This window comes from Penicillium cosmopolitanum, assembly GCF_028827165.1.
Source record: "Penicillium cosmopolitanum strain IBT 29677 chromosome Unknown utg000011l:1.0-3548175.0:1.0-3550911.0, whole genome shotgun sequence".
NCBI lineage: Eukaryota > Fungi > Ascomycota > Eurotiomycetes > Eurotiales > Aspergillaceae > Penicillium > Penicillium cosmopolitanum.
The window spans coordinates 1925305-1944953 of NW_026622681.1; the positions used below are offsets into that span (position 1 = coordinate 1925305).

General features: G+C 46.2%; 8 protein-coding genes across 8 annotated transcripts; 4 read left to right on the forward strand and 4 right to left on the reverse strand.

The window, feature by feature from the left end:
- Window positions 1-619: 619 nt before the first annotated feature.
- N7509_012223 (uncharacterized protein) lies at window positions 620-1042 on the reverse strand (the record flags this gene model as incomplete). Its single annotated transcript, XM_056636860.1, has 1 exon — window positions 620-1042. One exon carries the CDS (start codon window positions 1040-1042, stop codon window positions 620-622), a length of 423 nt encoding a protein of 140 aa, XP_056482890.1.
- Window positions 1043-2653: 1611 nt separating this feature from the next.
- On the forward strand, window positions 2654-4529 carry N7509_012224 (uncharacterized protein; the record flags this gene model as incomplete). The annotated part of the gene is made up of 7 exons (XM_056636861.1): window positions 2654-2672; window positions 2738-2746; window positions 2804-3123; window positions 3175-3397; window positions 3454-3793; window positions 3857-4362; window positions 4426-4529. The coding sequence occupies 7 exons, from the start codon at window positions 2654-2656 to the stop codon at window positions 4527-4529; spliced, it is 1521 nt and encodes a 506-aa protein (XP_056482891.1).
- A 604-nt stretch (window positions 4530-5133) lies between these two features.
- N7509_012225 (NAD(P)/FAD-dependent oxidoreductase) lies at window positions 5134-6537 on the forward strand (the record flags this gene model as incomplete). The annotated part of the gene is made up of 1 exon (XM_056636862.1): window positions 5134-6537. The coding sequence occupies one exon, from the start codon at window positions 5134-5136 to the stop codon at window positions 6535-6537; it is 1404 nt and encodes a 467-aa protein (XP_056482892.1).
- A 4892-nt stretch (window positions 6538-11429) lies between these two features.
- On the forward strand, window positions 11430-12956 carry N7509_012226 (alpha/beta hydrolase; the record flags this gene model as incomplete). Its single annotated transcript, XM_056636863.1, has 1 exon — window positions 11430-12956. One exon carries the CDS (start codon window positions 11430-11432, stop codon window positions 12954-12956), a length of 1527 nt encoding a protein of 508 aa, XP_056482893.1.
- Window positions 12957-13171: 215 nt separating this feature from the next.
- N7509_012227 (putative sexual development protein (LsdA)) lies at window positions 13172-14304 on the reverse strand (the record flags this gene model as incomplete). The annotated part of the gene is made up of 2 exons (XM_056636864.1): window positions 13172-13876; window positions 13942-14304. The coding sequence occupies 2 exons, from the start codon at window positions 14302-14304 to the stop codon at window positions 13172-13174; spliced, it is 1068 nt and encodes a 355-aa protein (XP_056482894.1).
- Window positions 14305-16103: 1799 nt separating this feature from the next.
- On the forward strand, window positions 16104-17163 carry N7509_012228 (uncharacterized protein; the record flags this gene model as incomplete). The annotated part of the gene is made up of 2 exons (XM_056636865.1): window positions 16104-16619; window positions 16684-17163. 2 exons carry the CDS (start codon window positions 16104-16106, stop codon window positions 17161-17163), a joined length of 996 nt encoding a protein of 331 aa, XP_056482895.1.
- Window positions 17164-17778: 615 nt separating this feature from the next.
- On the reverse strand, window positions 17779-18171 carry N7509_012229 (uncharacterized protein; the record flags this gene model as incomplete). The annotated part of the gene is made up of 1 exon (XM_056636866.1): window positions 17779-18171. The coding sequence occupies one exon, from the start codon at window positions 18169-18171 to the stop codon at window positions 17779-17781; it is 393 nt and encodes a 130-aa protein (XP_056482896.1).
- A 544-nt stretch (window positions 18172-18715) lies between these two features.
- N7509_012230 (uncharacterized protein) lies at window positions 18716-18961 on the reverse strand (the record flags this gene model as incomplete). Its single annotated transcript, XM_056636867.1, is given in 2 exon segments — window positions 18716-18819; window positions 18832-18961. The coding sequence occupies 2 exon segments, from the start codon at window positions 18959-18961 to the stop codon at window positions 18716-18718; spliced, it is 234 nt and encodes a 77-aa protein (XP_056482897.1).
- Between the last annotated feature and the right edge of the window lie 688 nt (window positions 18962-19649).

Here is a 19649-nt window from a genome sequence, read left to right on the forward strand (position 1 = left end):
AAGGTTATCTTGATGTTGTAGTAAATAGGTATTACTATCATCTCACATGAGAAACAATTGCGCCTGAGGCAAAAGATGAGTCCATCTTACGCCGCATTCGTCGGTTCTTCTAGACCAGATATATCGCAGCTGCGCAAGTCCCTTAAGCAAATTAGCGAATTTACTTCTGCTGAAATTCTCCATCAATATATCTTCGAAATAAGCCTTGTGTTCTTCCTGAGTACAACTTGAAGCCACTATAAATAAGGCCCAGACCAGGACCTGTTTTCCGGGTGATTGTACTGGAAATGATTCAATGGTATCTTTGAATCGCTGCAGTCGAAGGTTTGATTCTTGGGCAAGGACTTCAGGTTCAACGCATATAACGTCATTTGAAGCTTGCCGTAAGTAAATATCGCGAGCTTGATAAACAATGTTCTCGATGAATGCTGCAGCTACAGTGTGGTTTGGCTGTTTCTTAGAACAGTCTCGTAGACAGTCGAAGACGACTTCCCATTTGGAAGCAGAGGATAGTACATTTAGACCATCTTGTTCACTGATCAGCGGAGCTGCATAGACACGCAATCTATTGACCCTTATTAGTACACACGGAGAAAGAAATATAGATTTCCAAGATTACTCACTTCCGGACTTGACGCAGCATAAAATCACCTAGTTCGTTTCCAGCTAGTTGATCTTCCCCTCCAATGACATTAGTTGCTGAGACCAGCAAGGAGAACAAAATTGGAAAGTCATTTCTTCCGTTAACCATAACTGCTGTAAGAAGTACGAGAATTGTCGCGATGATGGGCTGCATTTCCTCATAATTGCATTTGGCCAAATCTCGTTGTTTCAGGCCTTCAATTGTACGTTTATAAAGATTGTCGGGGCTGTTATGGCCGGGCTGAGTGAAGGGTTCATTATCCAGGCTGCGCATTTTGCTATTGCAGAAGGACATATGAAAGGCGGATACCGTGAGAACGGCGTTCATAACCAATTGATCTTGATGTGCAACCGGGAGAAATAGATAACGCCATCCGTTATGTGGTCCATCAATAGCCATCATCTCTTTCGCGATGTGATCTGAGTCTTATTCGAGCTGACGTATTAGGACAGTTTGAGATGAGGGAATAATGGGATGCATAACGTACAATTTGAAAGTAAATCTCGTTCCCAACATAAGATGTTATCGGGCAGCGGCTCATACAAGAGTGGAATCATGGAATTGGTAATGGTTGATGATCTTATAAGTCGTCTCTGGAAGGAATTGTTGCTTCCACTGGAATAGCTTTTTTCACTAGGGGGATAGAGTCGGCATGTCGTGAGGTTGACTGACACCAAAAGGATCCAGGGAGTCTGGTAGTAACACGGCCTCGCTCGAATCAGGATCTTCATCAGTCCAAGGGGGCATCGTAGAGTTCGGCATCTTCTGTATAAGAGGATAGTTCAAGAATACCTGCAAATTATTTACCTCCTGCAGCTCCAGCGCAAATCCTTGATGCTTCGACACATCTAACAGGATGCTACTATCAAAAATATCAGGCTCAGTCAGTTTATTATGAGGACTGGTAAGTGTCGCCCGGCGATGTTGCGGTATTTGCCACTGGCAGGCGTCTCGTTGTTTAGCCAAGCTCTTGCGCCTACAAAATTCAGCTTCCAATGGTGACCAATAGTTTATGCGATTAGTGACAATGGTACCTTTCATAGAGAGACTGTACTGACTCGCCTGCCCATTTGCCTCGAATGGTGACTCCCTCCGTAAATCGATATCGCAAATCGAGGCCACTGCATATTAGCCCCTTCGAGAGGCATTTCGAACATTCCGGAGTACCCCGATCACACGATATACGCCGCTGAGAGCATTCGTAGCAGCCTAGACACAAATATTCAGTCGACCTAAACCCAACTGGAAAAAGGCAGGAAGTTCGCATGCAGACCTCTGACTTTCGGCCTATAGGGACGGTGGCGTGGGGGCATCCTTCAAGCGTTGCACAGACAGTAGACGAGCTGCTCCCTCGAAGCTGGTAGCATCAAACACTATATTGTCAAGATAGCTTACTCGAAAATGCCACAAGCCAATATCGAAGAGATGAAAGGAAGGTGAAATGAGACCCATGCAAAAAGTAAGACTATCCATGGAGTTGGTGCGGTGAAGACCTGGGTCTCATTTCAATCTCCCGATCGAGCCAAGCGTACCGTTAGAGTTCCAGTAAGCGGACCATGGGGTCGGTTTCTCGGGTTTCGGTTCTTGTGTTCAATTTCGGAAGCTAAATGAGACCAGACAAAAATGATCCAGAGCTTCGCACCTTTTTCTAAGTCTTTATCCTGGATGGCTTTTGTTTTCTTCCCCGCATTACCACTTTCCCAGCGTCGCCAAGGTTTAGGAAAGTGCGGGGGTGGCGGATATTTTGTAGAACCTTTTGTGGCTGGTGTCGCGAACACTGCATATAAGAAAGGAGTCACTTTCGAAATTTAGCCATTGTGTTTCCCGAGCTCGACTCGAGAAATACCTTTCGTCTCCACAGTTCTTGTTTAACGCACCGTTCTTGTTTAATGCAATAGCTCTTCACCCTGAAAATGGAAAACAGTAATGCTTTCCCCCTGTACAAAATCGAATCATTTCCAAGTTCTATACTCACTACACCAAGAAGCAGAAAAGGCGAGATCTGAAGAAATGGACACCAAGAACGAATGTAACAATACCCGTCTAGTGAGCCCCCTTGGAATAATATCACTTTACTGACATTTTGACCTACAGCTTCCGACCGTGAGTATTCTACACAAATTATTCTTAATTCTAGACAAGGGGATAACATTGTGGTAGTTGACCATGGCCAAGTTAACCATGCCGTGGTGCTCGAAATCCTCGGACTCGAGCCTCAGCTGAAAAAGCATTTGGGCCCTTTCTCAATTATTTGTGTGGGCTTCAATATCTGCAACAGTTGGGTGGGATTGGCGGCCACCATGGTCATCGGAATGGAGCAGGGGGGCAGCGTCACTGTTGTGTACGGCTTGCTCGTTGTTCTCTTTTTCTTGGGCTGCTCAGCACTTACGATGGCCGAATTAGCCAGTGTGTATCCAACTGCGGGTGGCCCTTATCATTGGACATCGATTTTGGCACCGGGGTATTGTTCGCGTGTTCTGGTGAGTTGACGAATGACCCCCTTCTTGATAACAGCAGCTGATCTTGTCAAGAGTTATATTTCTGCTTGTTTCAATATTTTTGGTTGGCTTTCAATTACTTCCGGTGTGGTCGTTCAGCCTGGGCAGTTTATTCAGGCCGTGCGACTATTCTTCGACCCCGACGTTGATGTCCCGGTGTGGCAAGGTTTTCTTTTTTTTCAAGCCGCAAACATCTTCCTCCTGCTACACAATACCTTACTCCAACATCGTACTCCATTTTTTCACGATGCAGGATGTAAGTATAGGAGCCACATTTATCCCAGCTACTCACGAGCTAACATTACAGCTTAGTTATTCTATCCATCACCTCCTTTTTTGTTATTATCATAACCTGCCTGTCTCGAACTTCGTCTTTCAACCCATCTGAGTTTGTGTGGACTACATTCATCAACAACACTGGCTGGAAATCAAACGCTGTGGTCTTCTTAACTGGCCTAGCCAACCCAAATTTCATGTTGGCTGGGATCGACGGAGCAGTTCATATGGCAGAGGAAGTGGCCGATGCAGCAAAATTTGTTCCTCGCGCGCTGATAAGCACTGTTGTTATAGGCTTCGTGACGGCATTTGGGTTCTCCCTCTCAATGCTTTACAGTTTGAATGACTTTGAAAAAGTCGTGGATAGTGTAACTGGGTGGGTTACTCATATTCTTGTCACTCGTCATAAATAACGCTAATAACACTAAAATAACAACAGCGTCCCCATATATGAAATCTGGTATCAAGCAACTCGCTCCCAGGCCGCCGCCACAACCTTCATCTTCATCTTGCTTTCCATTGCTCTCTTCTCGTTGAACGCTTGTATAGAGTCTAGCTCCCGCCTGACTTGGTCTTTCGCCCGTGATAACGCCCTGTTCGGCTCAAACATCCTTAGTAAAATTCATCCTCGCCTCCAAGTCCCTGTCTGGGCTCTGATGGCTAATTCGGCCGTCATATTCATAATCGGCTGCATCTACTTGGGGTCATCAAGTGCATTCAACGCATTTATTGGTTCGGGGCTGTTACTGCAGCAGTGCAGCTTCGCTCTTCCTGCTGCCTTACTTCTGTGGCATAAACGGTCCGAGAGTGTACTTCCCAAGTCAAGGGGTTTTAATCTTGGGGCCTTTGGGTGGGTTGCTAATGCCGCTACGCTGGTTTTTGCGCCGCTTATCACGATCATGTATTGCTTCCCAGTGGGCTTGCCGGTGACTGGTTCAAGTATGAGTAAGTCTACGTAAACAATTAACTTCTGCTATATATTGGAACGCAGGCTAACTGTTTCATAAGACTATACGGTTTGTGTGGTGGGTGTGATGGCATTGTTCTCTGCGACAAACTGGTTTCTACATGCGAGGAATGACTACCGCGGGCCCCGTCTTCCTGCTATGTAGAGTAGTCTTTTCCAGGAGCATAGCCCTGTTGGGCTGTAAACTGCAATTCGGTCTCATGTCTGTAAATTATGAACTTAGGAAAACTGCCTTGCGAATGGATTTGTTTTACTGTTTTGAATCTAAGGCGCTCGCTCATTAGAGAGTTGCTGCACTACCTGTACCTTCGCATTTTGATAGCAGAATTCTGCGAGATAAAATAATTTTCCTAGTTTCCACGTAGCCAGTATTTCATTCGACTCTCAATTTGATACAATTGATCCATATTTAGACTTTAGGCTGGTGGTCTCATTTTACTTTCCAAATCTGGCAAGTGGAGGCTCGTGACAGTGGGAGTGTGCGGGATTGACACGAAAACAGCATCCACAATACCTGCCAGTGGTTATCTGCGAGGAACTAAGGCTGGGGAGATATTGTCCATTCTAGGATGCTTGAATGAGACCTACCGAGAGTGAATGTCTGTAGTCGTCAGAGCTTTACCTATATATACCACTGTCATGGATTAACCACTGCGTCAAAATTTTCCGTCCATCATTCATTTACCTACCTGCCCTTCTCTTCTTTCAATTTGAATACCTACCGCCCGGGATAGGCACTACTCGCTACAATGTCTGGCGCCCTAGAAGGAATCTACCCACCCGGCATCGTCCACCCCGGACCACCCGCCTCCAATCCAACCACGCCCTACTGGCATTCCAGTCCCCACGCATTCGCCAATCACCAGTCCTCATGGCCAGCAGAGCCTGTTGACATAGTAGTGATCGGCTCCGGAATTTCCGGTATGACGCTTTGTCGGACTCTAATCTCCAAGCGACCAGACCTGAAGATTACAGTCGTGGAAGCTCGCTCCCTATGCTCCGGCGCTACTGGTCGCAACGGCGGCCACATCAAAACTATGACATTTGCCATGTGGAGCGAGCGCAAGCACCAATTCGGCATTGAGGAAGCAATCAAGATTTCGGAATTCGAGCATAGTCATCTGGATGTAATGGCCGCCGCCATTGAAGAAGATCAAGCCGATTGTGACCTCGTACGCACCGAGGGCGTGGAGGCTTACTATGACCAAAAGGTCTTCGAGAAGGGCGTAGCTGCGCTGGAAGATATGAGAGCGCACGCACCGCATCTAGCAGCTCTGCACAAAGTTCACAGAGATACAGATTATCTCCAGCGAGTCATGAAGCTTTCAGACCGATGCGTGGGTGCAATCACGGTCCCGGCAGGGTCCGTCTGGCCCTACAAATGGATCTCAAAAGTATGGGGCGACTTGATCGACGGCAGAAAGCTCAATGTTCAAACCAACACCACCGTCCAGGCTGTCGACGATCAAGACGGCGCTGAATTCGCCATCGTGAAAACAACCCGGGGCCAGATCAAGGCGCGAAAGGTTGTCCACGCTACCAACGCCTGGCTGGGACATCTCCTTCCCGAGCTGACGCCTTTCCTTTCTCCCGTCCGTGCCAATGTCGTCCACTACACTCCCGACGAAAATGGTTCCTCACGCCTGGGCACGGTCCCAGAATTTTCCATCTGGTATCGATATGGTGACAAGGATTACAGCTACCTCATCTCACGACCGGATGGGGGTGTTGTAGTCGGTCGTGCGGGCCAGGGCCGCCAAGCAACATCCAATGATACAACCACCGATCTTCCAGACCAGGCGCATCTGAGAGGCTTTTTTCATGAAGCCGCGGCAGGACCGAAACCTGGTGCAGCGGACAACATCGATTATTCTTGGAGCGGTATCGTGAGCTTTACCCAGGATGGAGTACCGTTTATTGGTGAGCTGCCTTTCCCCGAGCGGAGCCATCAATTTGTTTTGGGTGCGTATCATGCGACGGGGATGGTCAAGGCGTTTCGGTCTTCGCAGGCGGCTGCGATGATGCTTTTGGGAGAAGCTGTACCGGAGTATTTGCCAAGGTCTATGCTGGTGACGGAAGATCGGATCAGGGAGTTGAGACGGTCGCTTGATACTGGGAAGTATCCAGTTTTCCGTCCTATATCTAGACTATAAGAGTGACATATACTAGTACTACTAATTACTATGACCCACCATTATCGAAGGGGCGTATATATTTTCCGAGTTTGTCATAAATGATTTCACATTCGTCGTCGTTGGATATATAGTACTATACGAGAAGCTTTGACAAAGTTATTTTTTTCACCGGCTGCACAGAGGAGAACATGCGTGAAACTCTCGATGGTGTAGCTGGATAGGATAGACCAGCTCCTCCAGCTCTCTCGAGCAGCTTGATTTCAGTGATGCTGCCTCCGACAAGTTCAGAGCATCTGGAGCAATATGGGCAGCCGTATTCTGCACTTCGTCCAGCCTACCGCGTTTTCTGATGGTAGCGTAGCGCTCATTACTGAAATAGACCTCGCAATACCATTGAAGGCCAGAAAAAGCGGATGGGTTGCAAAGAGAGGAGATAGAGAGACCTGAAAAAGGTAGTACCCAGCCAGGAGCCCAAACATCTCGACCTGCGTTCTTCATTGAATATTTCCATTGGTTTCTGTTGTTGATTCAGAAAAGGAACACCTGCCCTTTGTATCCCGACCAATTGCGTGACTTTATTCAGGACGCAGCTCTTCTTCTTATCGAGAAGTGAAAGTCTGTGACCACGCTGCGAAATATTGCCTGCCGCACGGTGAACTTGAGCCATGCGGCAATTCGTTGATTGTCAAGTGCCTCCCATTCGAGCAGGCAGACCACGAAGTATACATAAAAACCCCGGTGTTAGAGGCTCTTCTTAACCACTGAAAAAGGCATACCTAATCTTTACATCGATTAGATGGTGGTTTTCATTTGGGATGCGTTAGGCACACTGGCAACGACTGCTTGGCTCTCTTTACAAAGGATCCTACATGATTTTCCTTCACTCCCTTTTGTCCTTGACATCCTTATCGAAATCAATTATCGCATACAGTCATTTCAAATCAAATAAAAGCAATACATATATTGTATCGCTCAATAGACTTCGATATTGGCTAGCATGGTTTGAGATCTCCCATTGGCGGCGCTAGATGGCGAACGACGCGTCACGTGATGATAGTCGACCACCCCGTTTTGACTACCCCGCACGCATGTTTCCTGAAAACCATATACGCCGTGCTATCTCCACGATCATGACATCCACAATATCTTTTCATGGTCACAACTCTGGAACGTAAACAGGCGTTAATAATGGTCCAATAAATGCTCAGGTCAATCTCAATGCAGGTATATTTGAACAGGTTTCAAGTAGAGAAATTCAATTGACTGAAGACAGACCCGTTGGACAAGCTACCAGTTGCGCGTAGAGCTGTGTTCGACTCTTATATGAATCAGCAGGGTGACGAATGTCTTGTAGGCATTAGGACTGACCTTATCAACGAGATTGCAGAATGGGCTGTGTCACTGTAGGGGAAATGCATCTTTTGGTTAAACGGGATGGCAGGGACAGGAAAATCGACTATCTCACGCACTGTGGCTAAACACTCCAAATAAAGAAACTTGCTAGGAGAAAGCTTTTTTTAAGAGGGGTGAAGGGGATAGAGGGAATGTGATGAAGCTTTTCCCTACAGTAGTAAGGCAATTAGCAAACAGAACCCCTCAACTGATGCCTAGATACTAAGAAGCACTTTACGGCGAGGCTGAAATTGTGATGAAGTTACTTAAGCATCAATTTGACAATCTACTGCTTTGAACAATCCAAAATTTAGATTATTCTGATCTAATTCAGCCCTGAGTGGTAGTGGTAGACGTACTGGACGAATGTAAACCAGACGACGATATACGAACTATACTCCAACTACTGCCGCAGTTACGCCAGTTATGTAGTCTGAGCCTACGGATTTTCTTGACTAGTCAACCGGAACGTCTTATCCGCCTAGGAATTTTAGAGATAGCACGCTATAACCATCAGGATATAGCCCTTCACTAAATTCCTGACGTAGTGACGTCGTACGATATATCGCTTTTCTTGAATTACCGAATTTTTAATATTTAGGAGAATCAAAAATTGCCTATTGAATGGCCTGGAGCTATTGAGATCCAGGCTCTAGTTAGATTGTCAGTACCGCTATTTATCTTCGCTGCTACTGTGTGCTGTATATTTGAAGATCCCTAATTGGATCTAATTGATAGTCTAGAAGAGATCCTTATACATCAGTATGATTGCTCCTAATTCAAACGGACCAATCTACCTGTGCTGAATCGACTTTTCAAAGGACAGAGTAAGAAACAGGAAAAATTAACTAGTTGGTAATTTCCAAAAAAATCATTGATGTAATAGTGATGCTTGAAAATCTACTGTCAGTCATTTTACTTTCAAAACTTATGAATCTCCTACAGTAGTGTGTCAGCTTTAGACTGAGGTCTTTGTACTCTGTTCTGAATATACTGGAGTGAAAGTTTGCCAATAAGCCTCTTTTATCGATTATTCTGAGACTTTCTTCTTGATCTAGAATTGCGAGACGAGACTTCTCTATAGATAGATAAGGAGGTGACACAGTAGAGGTTGACTACATATTGTATTCGCCTTATGTATGACGGCCTGAGGAAGAATATGTGTAGATTATAATGTGATGGCATAACATGTGAAGAGATTAGTCTTCAGACTATCTACTAATATCTTCCTTTAGAGATACAATACTTCTGTTGCTATTGGGTACATTACCTTATATGGAGCCAAGACCTATGCTTCATGTTGCAGGAGGCTCTAGTATTTCTTCAGCGGTATTTATTGTACTAGATAGAAGCAATGAAAATTCTCGGTTGTATATCTGACGGTATAGGGATCATTAATATGTTATAGACTGGTGCAGCAGTAAGTATTGAAAAAGTTGACTGTGAGGATGCTCAGATACTCACAGAGATCAAGATACGACGTAGCGCACCAGGCAAAGGAAGTAGTAGCTTTTGACGAAAGTGATAGCTTGAGGATAATAAGAAGGAAGCTAAGATAGAAGGCTAGATACACAGGTGTAGGCGCGGATGCCTGGAGTGGTGCCGTAGGCATGAGGCATCCACGAATGGTAACAACGCCAGTTCGTTACAGTAAAGAGATACAGTTGAAGTACAAATAATATAAGAGATTTAAGCCTTCTAGTTATAAACCTTCTATAATCAATCTGCCATATTAAGGAGACAATATTCAAAAAATCCTTTCTTATAAAGTTATATTTCTGCTTTTTCTTATTTAGTACTTTTCTGTCTTTAGTTAAAGTATTTTTTATCTACTATATCCCAAACAGAATAGTATTAGTATTACTGCAAAAAGTAAGACAATAGCAAGGAATTATACTGTATATTTATTTTCTATCTGTTTCAGTAACCTCTGTATCAGTAGTCTCTTTAAACCTACCAAAGAGTCACTCTACCTATACCTTAGCTGTTCTTACTGTTAGTCTCCTATTCTTATAGAGCTAGCTATAGGTCAAATTCGTATACTAGCGAATACGCTTTTTTACCATTTTATAGCTTAGAGATATGCAACCTAGTACAGTTTTATAGTCTTCAAATCCGTTCTCAGGGTCACAAGTAATACTAAGAAAATCAGCTTTACCATTAATAAATCTTTCTGTTCTAAATTTTCAAACCTACTTAAGCCATAGATTCAAGGTTTGTTAGTATAACTTTTTAGTCCTTAGCAGTTTTCTATCTTTGTTTCAAACAGTATCTTCTCTCTTATACACCTCAGGGATATAGCTGTTCCTCTGCTATAAGAGACAATACCGCTCTTTAGCCTTCTCATCACACTTAGAGAAAAAGGATTTTCGACCCATACCCGGATACTGATCATAAGCTCAAAGGGAAAGGGGAAGACTCAGAGGAGTAGTTAATTATGATACACGTAATAAAATATCCGTTGCTTTTAATAGGGCCGTAGAGAGAACAAAGTCTCCTTTAATATTTTAGGTCACAGGACATATAACTATATAAAGACCTCTTTAAGTTGCATAATCTTGAACAAGACGGACCACCTCACTTTTGTCGTTTGGACCAGTTTTGATTAGATAGAGACCTCTAGAATAGGAGGGTATCACAAGTACCACTAACGCGCTAGGTATCACAGATTAGATAACCCTGTATGACCAGGGGCGTGCTCAATTCTACACAGGGAGTAAAAGCGGCGACGGGGTGAGCACTAAAATGGAAAGGGAAAGCCAAGAGTTGCCAGACATTATCTGGTACATATGCAGCTGACGGGCGCAATAAAATGCACCGGAGTGTTGACGGACACCCAAGAACAAGATATTAAACCAATTTACTGGGTACGAAGACAAATGTCACTAGATTTTTATACGTAGAAGGGTATAATGTGGATCTCTGAAAAACACTGACCAAACTATCTGGAGCCTGGTTATTTTAATTATATACTAGGAAGCTCCTCTTACCTTTTTTTTTTTTTCATTTTCTCGTCTACGGAATACCCTAGTTGACAGCTCTGAGAATTATTCGTTTAGCAAAGTAATAGTAGAATCAGGATTATCGGTCAATTTCCACATCCGCGAGTGTTCGGCTCTTGGCAGACGGAAATCAGCCTCGACAAAACCCGACAGCACATATCTTGAACATTTTCGCAGCTCACTATAAATAAGCTTGTAAGAAATTCCGCCAAATCTAGTTAGATCCTCGTATGTGCATTCTCCACCTTCGTCAAGAGCCTGAAGAGCCAATTAAATCGGCCCCTTGCGTGGTGCCTAGTGTGGGGAGAACAAGGCTGTGGCACGCCTGATGATTGCATTTGGCCCCCAACAAGATGAGCCCCCAGGGATGCTCAAAAAGTGCAGTGCAGTTGCTTTGGAGAAAAGAATATAAATTGAAAGGATTGCAGTGAGGAAGATCTTGCATTTCGAAAAGCATTAAAAGAACAACCAGTCGCTTTATTTTCATTTCTCCAATTTTCATTATTCGTTTCGGCCATGGGCAAGCTCCGATACTTCTTGTCTGCAGCCGCAGCCCTAGCAACATTCTCGACCGCTTCGCCAGTGAAGACTTCAAGCTTTCATTATGACCCACCCTCCAAGGTAGAATGGGAAGCATGCGATGACCATGTACGCTGTGCCAACCTCTCTGTACCGCTGGACTGGAACAAGCCCCAGGGCAAACAAATCAGCATCGCAATGGCCATGATTCCAGCCGCGAACCCGGAGAAGCGAATTGGCTATTTGATGGTCAATCCCGGCGGGCCGGGAGCATCTTCTTTGAATTTGATAAACGCAGGGAAGGAGTTCCTCATGTCAACCCCCTTACATCAATACTTCGACATCCTAGGCCCAGGACCCCGAGGCACAGAAGGAAGCACACCAGTGAAATGTGATCCTGAACCATGGAACAGGCGATATCCCGAAACGCCCCAAACCGAAGCCGAGTTCCAAGAAATGTTACAAGTCTTCCACGACCGCGGCGAGAGCTGCGTGAACCAGAAAGACAATGACATTCTTTACTTCGTGGATACTATCAGCGTTGCGAAGGATCTCGAAGCCGTGCGCATCGCACTGGGCGACGAGAAAATGAACTATATCGGCTTCTCATACGGAACCCAGCTCGGCGCTCAGTACACGGAGCTATTCCCGCATAATATTCGTGCGATCGTGCTGGATGGGATTATGGATCACTCCCGATCAGGTCCAGATCTATGGGGACCCGAGTCAAACGGGTACGAAGTAACAGTGAACCAATTCTTCGACTGGTGCGCGAAGAACAACACATGTGCCCTACACAAAGTGAAGGATCTACCCGCCAAATTCGACTCCTTCATTGACCGCGCCAATAATTCCCCCATCCCGGCTCCGAGCTGCTTGAATAAGACCTCAGAAGTATACCCCTGCTTCGAAAATGCCACCGGTAACGAGATTCTCCGCGCCTTCCAGACCGCAGTCTGTTTCCCGTACCCGGAGACTGGATCTGTGGGAGGATGGGTCGGCATGTCGGAATTGCTTCAGCAAGCAATGTACAAGAACGACGCGAGCGCCTTTTCCGCAGTTAAATACGCCTCCAACACCGGTTACGATATGTCCTACGCTGCTATTTTCTGCCAAGATGCGCCCCGATCGAACTGGACTTCTATTGACTTCAAAATCAAATCCGATGTCGGCGCTGTGGCTACGCCGCATACGCGTGGAATTGGGGAGGTTTGGTATCTGGATGCTCTTTGTATGAATTGGCCTACGCCGGTGCGGAATCCACCTCGGTCGTTGGCGCCTTCGTTTGCGGGTCGGAATATGAGTACGCCTATTCTTTTGGTGAATGCGCTTTATGATCCTGAGACGCCGATTCAGTTTGCTTTGAATGTGCATAGGCAGCTCGGTGACCAGAATGCCCATCTGGTGATTCGGAACGGAAGTGGTCATACGAGCTATGATCATGTGGGTGAGACTCATCGGGCTATTAATAAATACCTGGTTTCTCTTGATGTTCCGGAGACGGGGGCTATGTACGAGGATTAATATAGGACACTAGAGATTATGCTGTTGAATATTGGGGGGGGTAAATTACGGATTAGCATGGATTTCAGAGAGTGACGAAGCTGCATTGTATACACAAAGTCGATACGGGAGAAGAATAAAGTAACTAATCAACCAAGCTTCAATCCTGCATAACGGTTGTCCATAATAATATAATCAATACAGCCAAGAAGTAATCACGCGACGAAGAGTTCTGCTCAATTCACAATAATCAGCCCCGGACCGGCCAAGGTCCACTTGGCAACCTCATTGGCATCCGCGAAGGGACCGTCTTTCTTGGTCACAGCCGCAATGGTAAGACCGTTCAACTCATGGTCGTCGTAGGGAAATAGCGCTTCCGCAGTGATGGTGTTCCCGGTATGAGACACGTAGGAAAGGTTCCGGACGATGGGAAGATTTTGCTGGTTGATATAAGTCATCCACAGCTGGTTGGTCTCATTGGAGTTGTCTTGGAAGGAGAAGGTGAGGTTTTGGCTCTTAGCACTTGGAGGTGTGACAATCTCGAGCGACTCAAAAGTCCGCAGAGGAATCTCATTGATGTTTGGGCAGCTTCCGGGGTAGGTGAAGCTTTGGATCGCGGTGAAGGCAAAGTTGAGGTCGCCGGTGGTCAAAAACGGGAGTTCGCTGGGGATCTTTCCTTGCTGCATGCGGAACCATCCTTGCTGCTCGCCTTCGTTTGCCACGACTGAAGCGATCTCCCTTGCCAGATCGAAGTCATGGCCCAAGGCAAATCGCTCGATCGTGTCTTGTAGAGTACCGAGCACAACATCGGTGAACTTGCTTGCGAGTCCGAGGGCCGAGTCGAAGTCCTTCACGGGGAAGTAGTATTGGCACGGCTCGATGGGGTTGACGTGGAAGTGTGAGAGAGCACTATTGGCGCGGATCGCATGAAGCTCCTCTTGCTGTTCGGAATGAGATAGGTTAGAATTGAGAAATTTATTGCACAAGAGACTGAAGATAGACGTACAGCGAGAATGGCCTTCAATGAGGCCAGGACAAGACTCTTGTCATCGGCGTCTGAGAAGCGATATCCCTCAACATTATCGGTGATGTTGGTGATGAGTTCGTTGAAAAAGGCGACCTCGAAGAGCTCGTTGAAAGCGATCAGTTGTAGGTTCGTGATGCCCTTGTTACTGATGACAGGAGGAGGAGATGTGTTGGGAAGAGTTCCATGAGCATTTTGTTCGACCAGAGTCAATTCGCTGGGACTTGGGTAGGGCAGTCCATCTGGGAGATCTTGATCGACGTCGGGTGTCCGTTCGCTGACCGGAGCTGCGGAGACCAGGGAGACGGCGCTCAAGAAAGCAACAACGGGTCCGAGAAAGCGCATGGTGAGTGGTAAATAGAGATTGAATATACGGTGGAATGTTGAAGACGTGACGGTGTGAAGATGTGAAGATGCGAAGAGTAGAAATTGGAATGGGTGGAAGTGGAGAGTCGAATAGTCTGATGATTAGGCAGTTCGGACGAGGAAGGTGCGATGGTTAAATACAACCAACGTCCAGCAATGTTTAGTATACGATTAGTATGTTATTGGGATACTATTAGTATCTACTGGTATCTACTGGTAGCTACCAGATTATGCCTTGAGGTATTTCATGTTTATTTTTGTTTTCCCAGTGAGCTTAAGAGTGCGAATGCGAGAGCGAGTGTGAGTGGCAGTGTACATCTACAAATAGCCCCGAAAAAGCTTAATCAACAACATACTACTAATAGTAAGCTTACATGGCGCAGACACGACCGCAGTAGATAATGATTCCAAATACTAGTAGCTCCACTGCTTTTCATGTAGCTTTCTTTCAGTCATCATCAATTTAAGATAACCAGCCAATACTAACTAGTACCTATACATACTATACTTCCCTATGCTATCACTCCTCAACCATGGTAGCCCTGGATCTCTGTCCCAAAGGAGCCTTCCAAAACTGGCATCGGGCCAGTCAAAAAACAATTGTTGATACTATCCTCTCCTCTCTCCTCTCCTCATGATTGTCTTCTATTGAAACCCCTTGACCAAATCAGAAACCTGAAACACCCCTTCAATCCTTAGCTTCCATAATGCAACCCCTGGAAGACGCTTCAGGCTACTATATCCCCGCGACTAAGCAGTATTCAGACGCTGCTGAGTACCATTTTCCCGCCGTTGAAAGTGATGGGGTATTTGAAAGGGACGGGGTGTTGGATTCACTTCCTCCAGAATTGATACTATGCATATCCGACTTTCTTCTATCGGCCGATCTTACATGTTTTTTGCTATCTTGTCGTCAACTATATCAGCTACTCCTGCCACAGAGATGACGATTGCATCCGACCGAGAGAGAAAAGCTTTCCATCCTAGAGCGACTAGCCCACGATCAACCTGCATACTTTGCCCTGCGATATCTGCAAGATTCTTCACCCGTACGATGGGTCTGAATCTTTCGGATTAAGCGGTCCAACTGGGCAGATAGCCTGCCAGCTTTCCTGTGTTCAATCAGGTCTACATCGAGAGGAGAATTGAACAAGAATCTCAATTTGCAAAAGAGACTCGGATTTTACCGAGAAAGAGACTGGATATTCCGAGCCGCGAAGTTCTATTTGACATGCTCTTTCTCCACGTGAGTACTTGACTCTCGAGGCAAAAACACCACCGTAGAAAGGCCAATCTGTGCGTGCGCACCTTTTGGTCGAATGACACATTTTGACCCATTCTTCTGCCATGGCACGCGATGGGCCTTCTGCGCCTTGGTCGGTCACTAGGAAACAGTGTGCGGATTCGAGCCCACCTTTATTCTTTGCCAATGAAATAAATTTCCCTGAAGAGGGCGTTTTTATACCAGAATATCCCAGTACAAAGGCGCAACGGTTTCATTTGTTGTCGATGTGGTAGTTGGCGGATTGTGATATATTGCAAATAGGCCCATACTAGTAGCTTTTATTATAGCTTTGTTCCAGTCATCCTCAATTTAGGCTAATCAGCCAATACCTACACTTCACACTAGTATGTTGTTAATTCCTAGCTCTACTGCTGCCTGCTTTGTCAGCCCCGTATACACTGGCATACTACCTTCTCCTCTTCTCCGCATTTCCATCACAGTACATCGCATTATCCACACCAGGCCAACTTCAACTCCGTTAGCCAAAACAGTCATGTCAACCCCCTCCGACTTCAAGCTTACTCCAGAGCAGATTGCCAGTTTTATGCGCCATGGATGGGTGCGCGTGCCCCGGTGCTTCTCCAGGGAAAAGGCCGCCGAGTGGACCGCAGATGTATGGACGCGTCTCGGATACTCACCCACAGACAAGTCAACCTGGAAGACTGAGATCACATGGATGCCCGAGCATAAGTCGGAACCGGTCAAAACGTTTGCCCCTAGAGCCTGGGCCGCCATATGCGAGCTTCTTGGGGGTGAGAGTCGCGTCGCAGAACACTCTGCTACCTGGAACGATGCCTTCATCGTCAATCTCGGAACTGAGGAGACGGTTGGTAAATGCCTCAAGCCCACCGATCTCGATGGCTGGCATGTGGATGGAGATTTCTTTACCCACTTCTTGGACTCGCCCGAGCAAGGTCTACTAGTCATTCCCCTCTTCACCGATATCCAGGAGCGCGCCGGTGGTACCATGGTTTGTTCGGACGCCATCAAGGTGATCGCGCAGTACCTGGTTAGTATTCTCCGTTTTCCGTCCCAGGTGCAGTTGACGGTCATCAAACTCACTTGAAAAACAGTATGATCATCCCGAAGGCGTGTCTCCGTACATGGTTCCTCGAGGGTCCAAACAGTCCAAGAAGAATTTCGAAGATTTCTACAACGACATAATCAAGAAATGTCACGAATTTCACGAAATGACCGGTGAAGTGGGCGACGTGATTCTTCTCCATCCCCTGATGGTTCACTCGGTGTCTGTCAACAGTTTGAGACACGCGCGCATCATCACCAATCCACCCGTCTCCCTGAAGGAACCTTTCAAATTTGATCGCTCCGATCCAACTAAATACAGCATCGTCGAAAGAAAAACAATCGAGGCAATAGGAAAGGACCGGCTCCATGGTTGGAAGATCAAGGGCAACCGAGGATCTGTCACACCCGGTCGACTCAAAGTGCAGGCGGAACTGAAAGAACAGGAACTACAGAGACTCAAATCGCCCCCTACACCACCGAACGTTGGTCGAGAATCCCGGAAGCGCGATCAATGTCGTGTTAGTTGAGATATACACGAGGAAATGGAGTGTTCTTCATTGGGTCAACGTGTTTGGATTCTATCGCAGATTGCTGACTACTTGGAATGACTGACGAAAGACTGACCTGTCCTATACATCAATAATCCTAGCCTTCAGCAGGGCCATGTTTATTATTAACGAGGAAATCAACTTGAAACAATGCAGCGATATCATCATAATCACCCAAAAAAGATACAGCGGGATGGCTAATTTGGTATCCAACACGGAAATAATCCAGCTCCGTCGCTTGACTGGCTTCCTAGACTCCCGATCTAATGTATGATGGTTAAATTCGGGGCGTGGGAAAGAGTTCCCTTTCCGGCGAGACAGAACTTTGCCCGATAGGAGACTACTAGTTCAAATTACACTGGCCATTCAAGAGCTGAAATTTCGAGCAGTTACTGCTGCAGATAAAGTTGCATTCCGATTAGTTCTATGAACAAGAGGCGCAACATTCACACACGAAACCCCCTCCCTCAGCCCGAGAAGAAAGACAAGAAAATCAGCCTTGAAAACAATCCTCTGTATCCCAGTATGCTGGTTTATGGGTAACCACATAGCTAACATCTGCTTTTCTCACAATCGTCGGGGTCACACATCGTATCATTCCTCGAACTCGCAGCAAGAGTTGACGGCATATTTCTGGCTCTCATGACGTCTCAGGGCCTCGTCGAGGGGACCTTGGAGGATGCGGCGGAATTCAGGATGGCACTCGTGTACCTTTTTCTTCGTAGATGCGATCTCACGTTCATACTTTGTCCATTGCTTGCGCATTTTCTTGGCCCAGGTACTTGGGTTCCATCTTGCTTTTCCATATGATTCCGGCGAGTAACCTTTGGCTTCGATAGCGTTGAAAATGACTAACTCGTCCCAGATTACCTCTGATGTGTTCGTGATTTTCGCAATTTGAGCCAGTGCTTCCTTGACATTGGGGTGGACAATGAGGACGGCCTCCTTCCACTCGTCACGAGCAGGTGGGGTGTTGGTGGGTGGCATTTTGGAGAGGTTTGGTCAAGTGGCGAAGCTTGGATGGTGGATTGGAAACGATGGATGGGATGAGGAGAGTGATGTGCCGGTGTAGAGGGAAGTGAAAAAGAGAAGTGAGAGGAGAGACAAAGTCTCCATTTTATAAACGAATCGCATGTTTGATGCCATTTGGTGCCTCAGCCTTCTGGCAGCTGTCTCAGCGGCCGTGTAATAGGCACCCGTTCTGTTTGTAGTTGCTGCTTCCTTTTATCCCCCCTCCAATTGCTTATTAATTTAGTCGATTGCTACTGAATTTTGCCTGGTGCTGTTATCTCGACCTTCGTAGTACCTGGTGCCTCGCACTTGTTGCCGGCTACGGCAAATGATATACGCCCCCGGGCCAGTCGACGCCTTGTTTTTAGTATTATACTGGGAGATTCTAATGCAATATTTGAATTAAACACAATAAAAGCTGAGCTAGGGCTCCCTATCCTTGCGCCTTAATAATAGACTAGTTCCGAGCTAGAATTTCTCGCTCTGAGACTGCCGCACCCTTCTCCACAAGCGACTGCTTTCAACGGATCATCACCCCCTGCACTGAATCCTTGAGTTCGGCATTTTGAAGCCAAAACTCGGTGACTTGATATTGAACATCTGCATATGCTTGTTTGATTGAGCCTGGGAATTAACTTCCTCGATACTCAGGATCTGGTTCTGAGGCTTGGTGAATTTGGACCTCACTCGGCCTTTGTCGTTCACTAGCTGGGAGGGAGAAGCCATTGACCTTGCCGAGCTCCTGAGCCAGGGAAAGGTAGAACATCTTGGGCAAGTTTTGGGTCTTTTTTTTAGTTCAGAACATCCTACAAGGGCTTGTGTGAAGAGCGCGGACATGACAAAGACCAAGATACAATACAGCCAATATCTAGTAGCAAACAAAGAAAGTAATAATTTTAGAGAGAATAAAGAAAAAGAGGAGGAACCAGTCACCAAGTACATATTAATGAATACCGGAACGGATGCTATCCGACCAAGACAACAAGCCTATGATTCGTCATCTTGTGTGTTAATTTTGACCCTGACGCTGGAAGGATACCTTTTTAAACTCAAGCGCGGGAAATATCTGGTCTATACGAGATGTAGCACAGGGCGGAAGACAGGATGATGGGCAATGGCGGCCTCGACCCACTCGTTGGGTGGGGTGTTGGGATGCGACATCATAGGAAGTTTGTAGACTTTCAAGTGTCGAATAAATGAAGGCGATATTCGGGAAGTGGTTGGAATGATGAAGCGGACTGTGGGAGTGCTTGGAAGCGCAGTGTGGAAATGGAAAGTGAGTAAAAGACAGTGTCTATTTAATACAGATGCTCCCCGGCTCATAGAATGACCTGTGTCAGGCAGAAACCACTTCCAATCTTGGAAGACAGAGCAAAGCTGTCAAATACTCAAACTATTCAACTTCCGGATAGACGGTGAACCGCAATGTGGCAGTCCCCAAGGCTTTCCCGGAG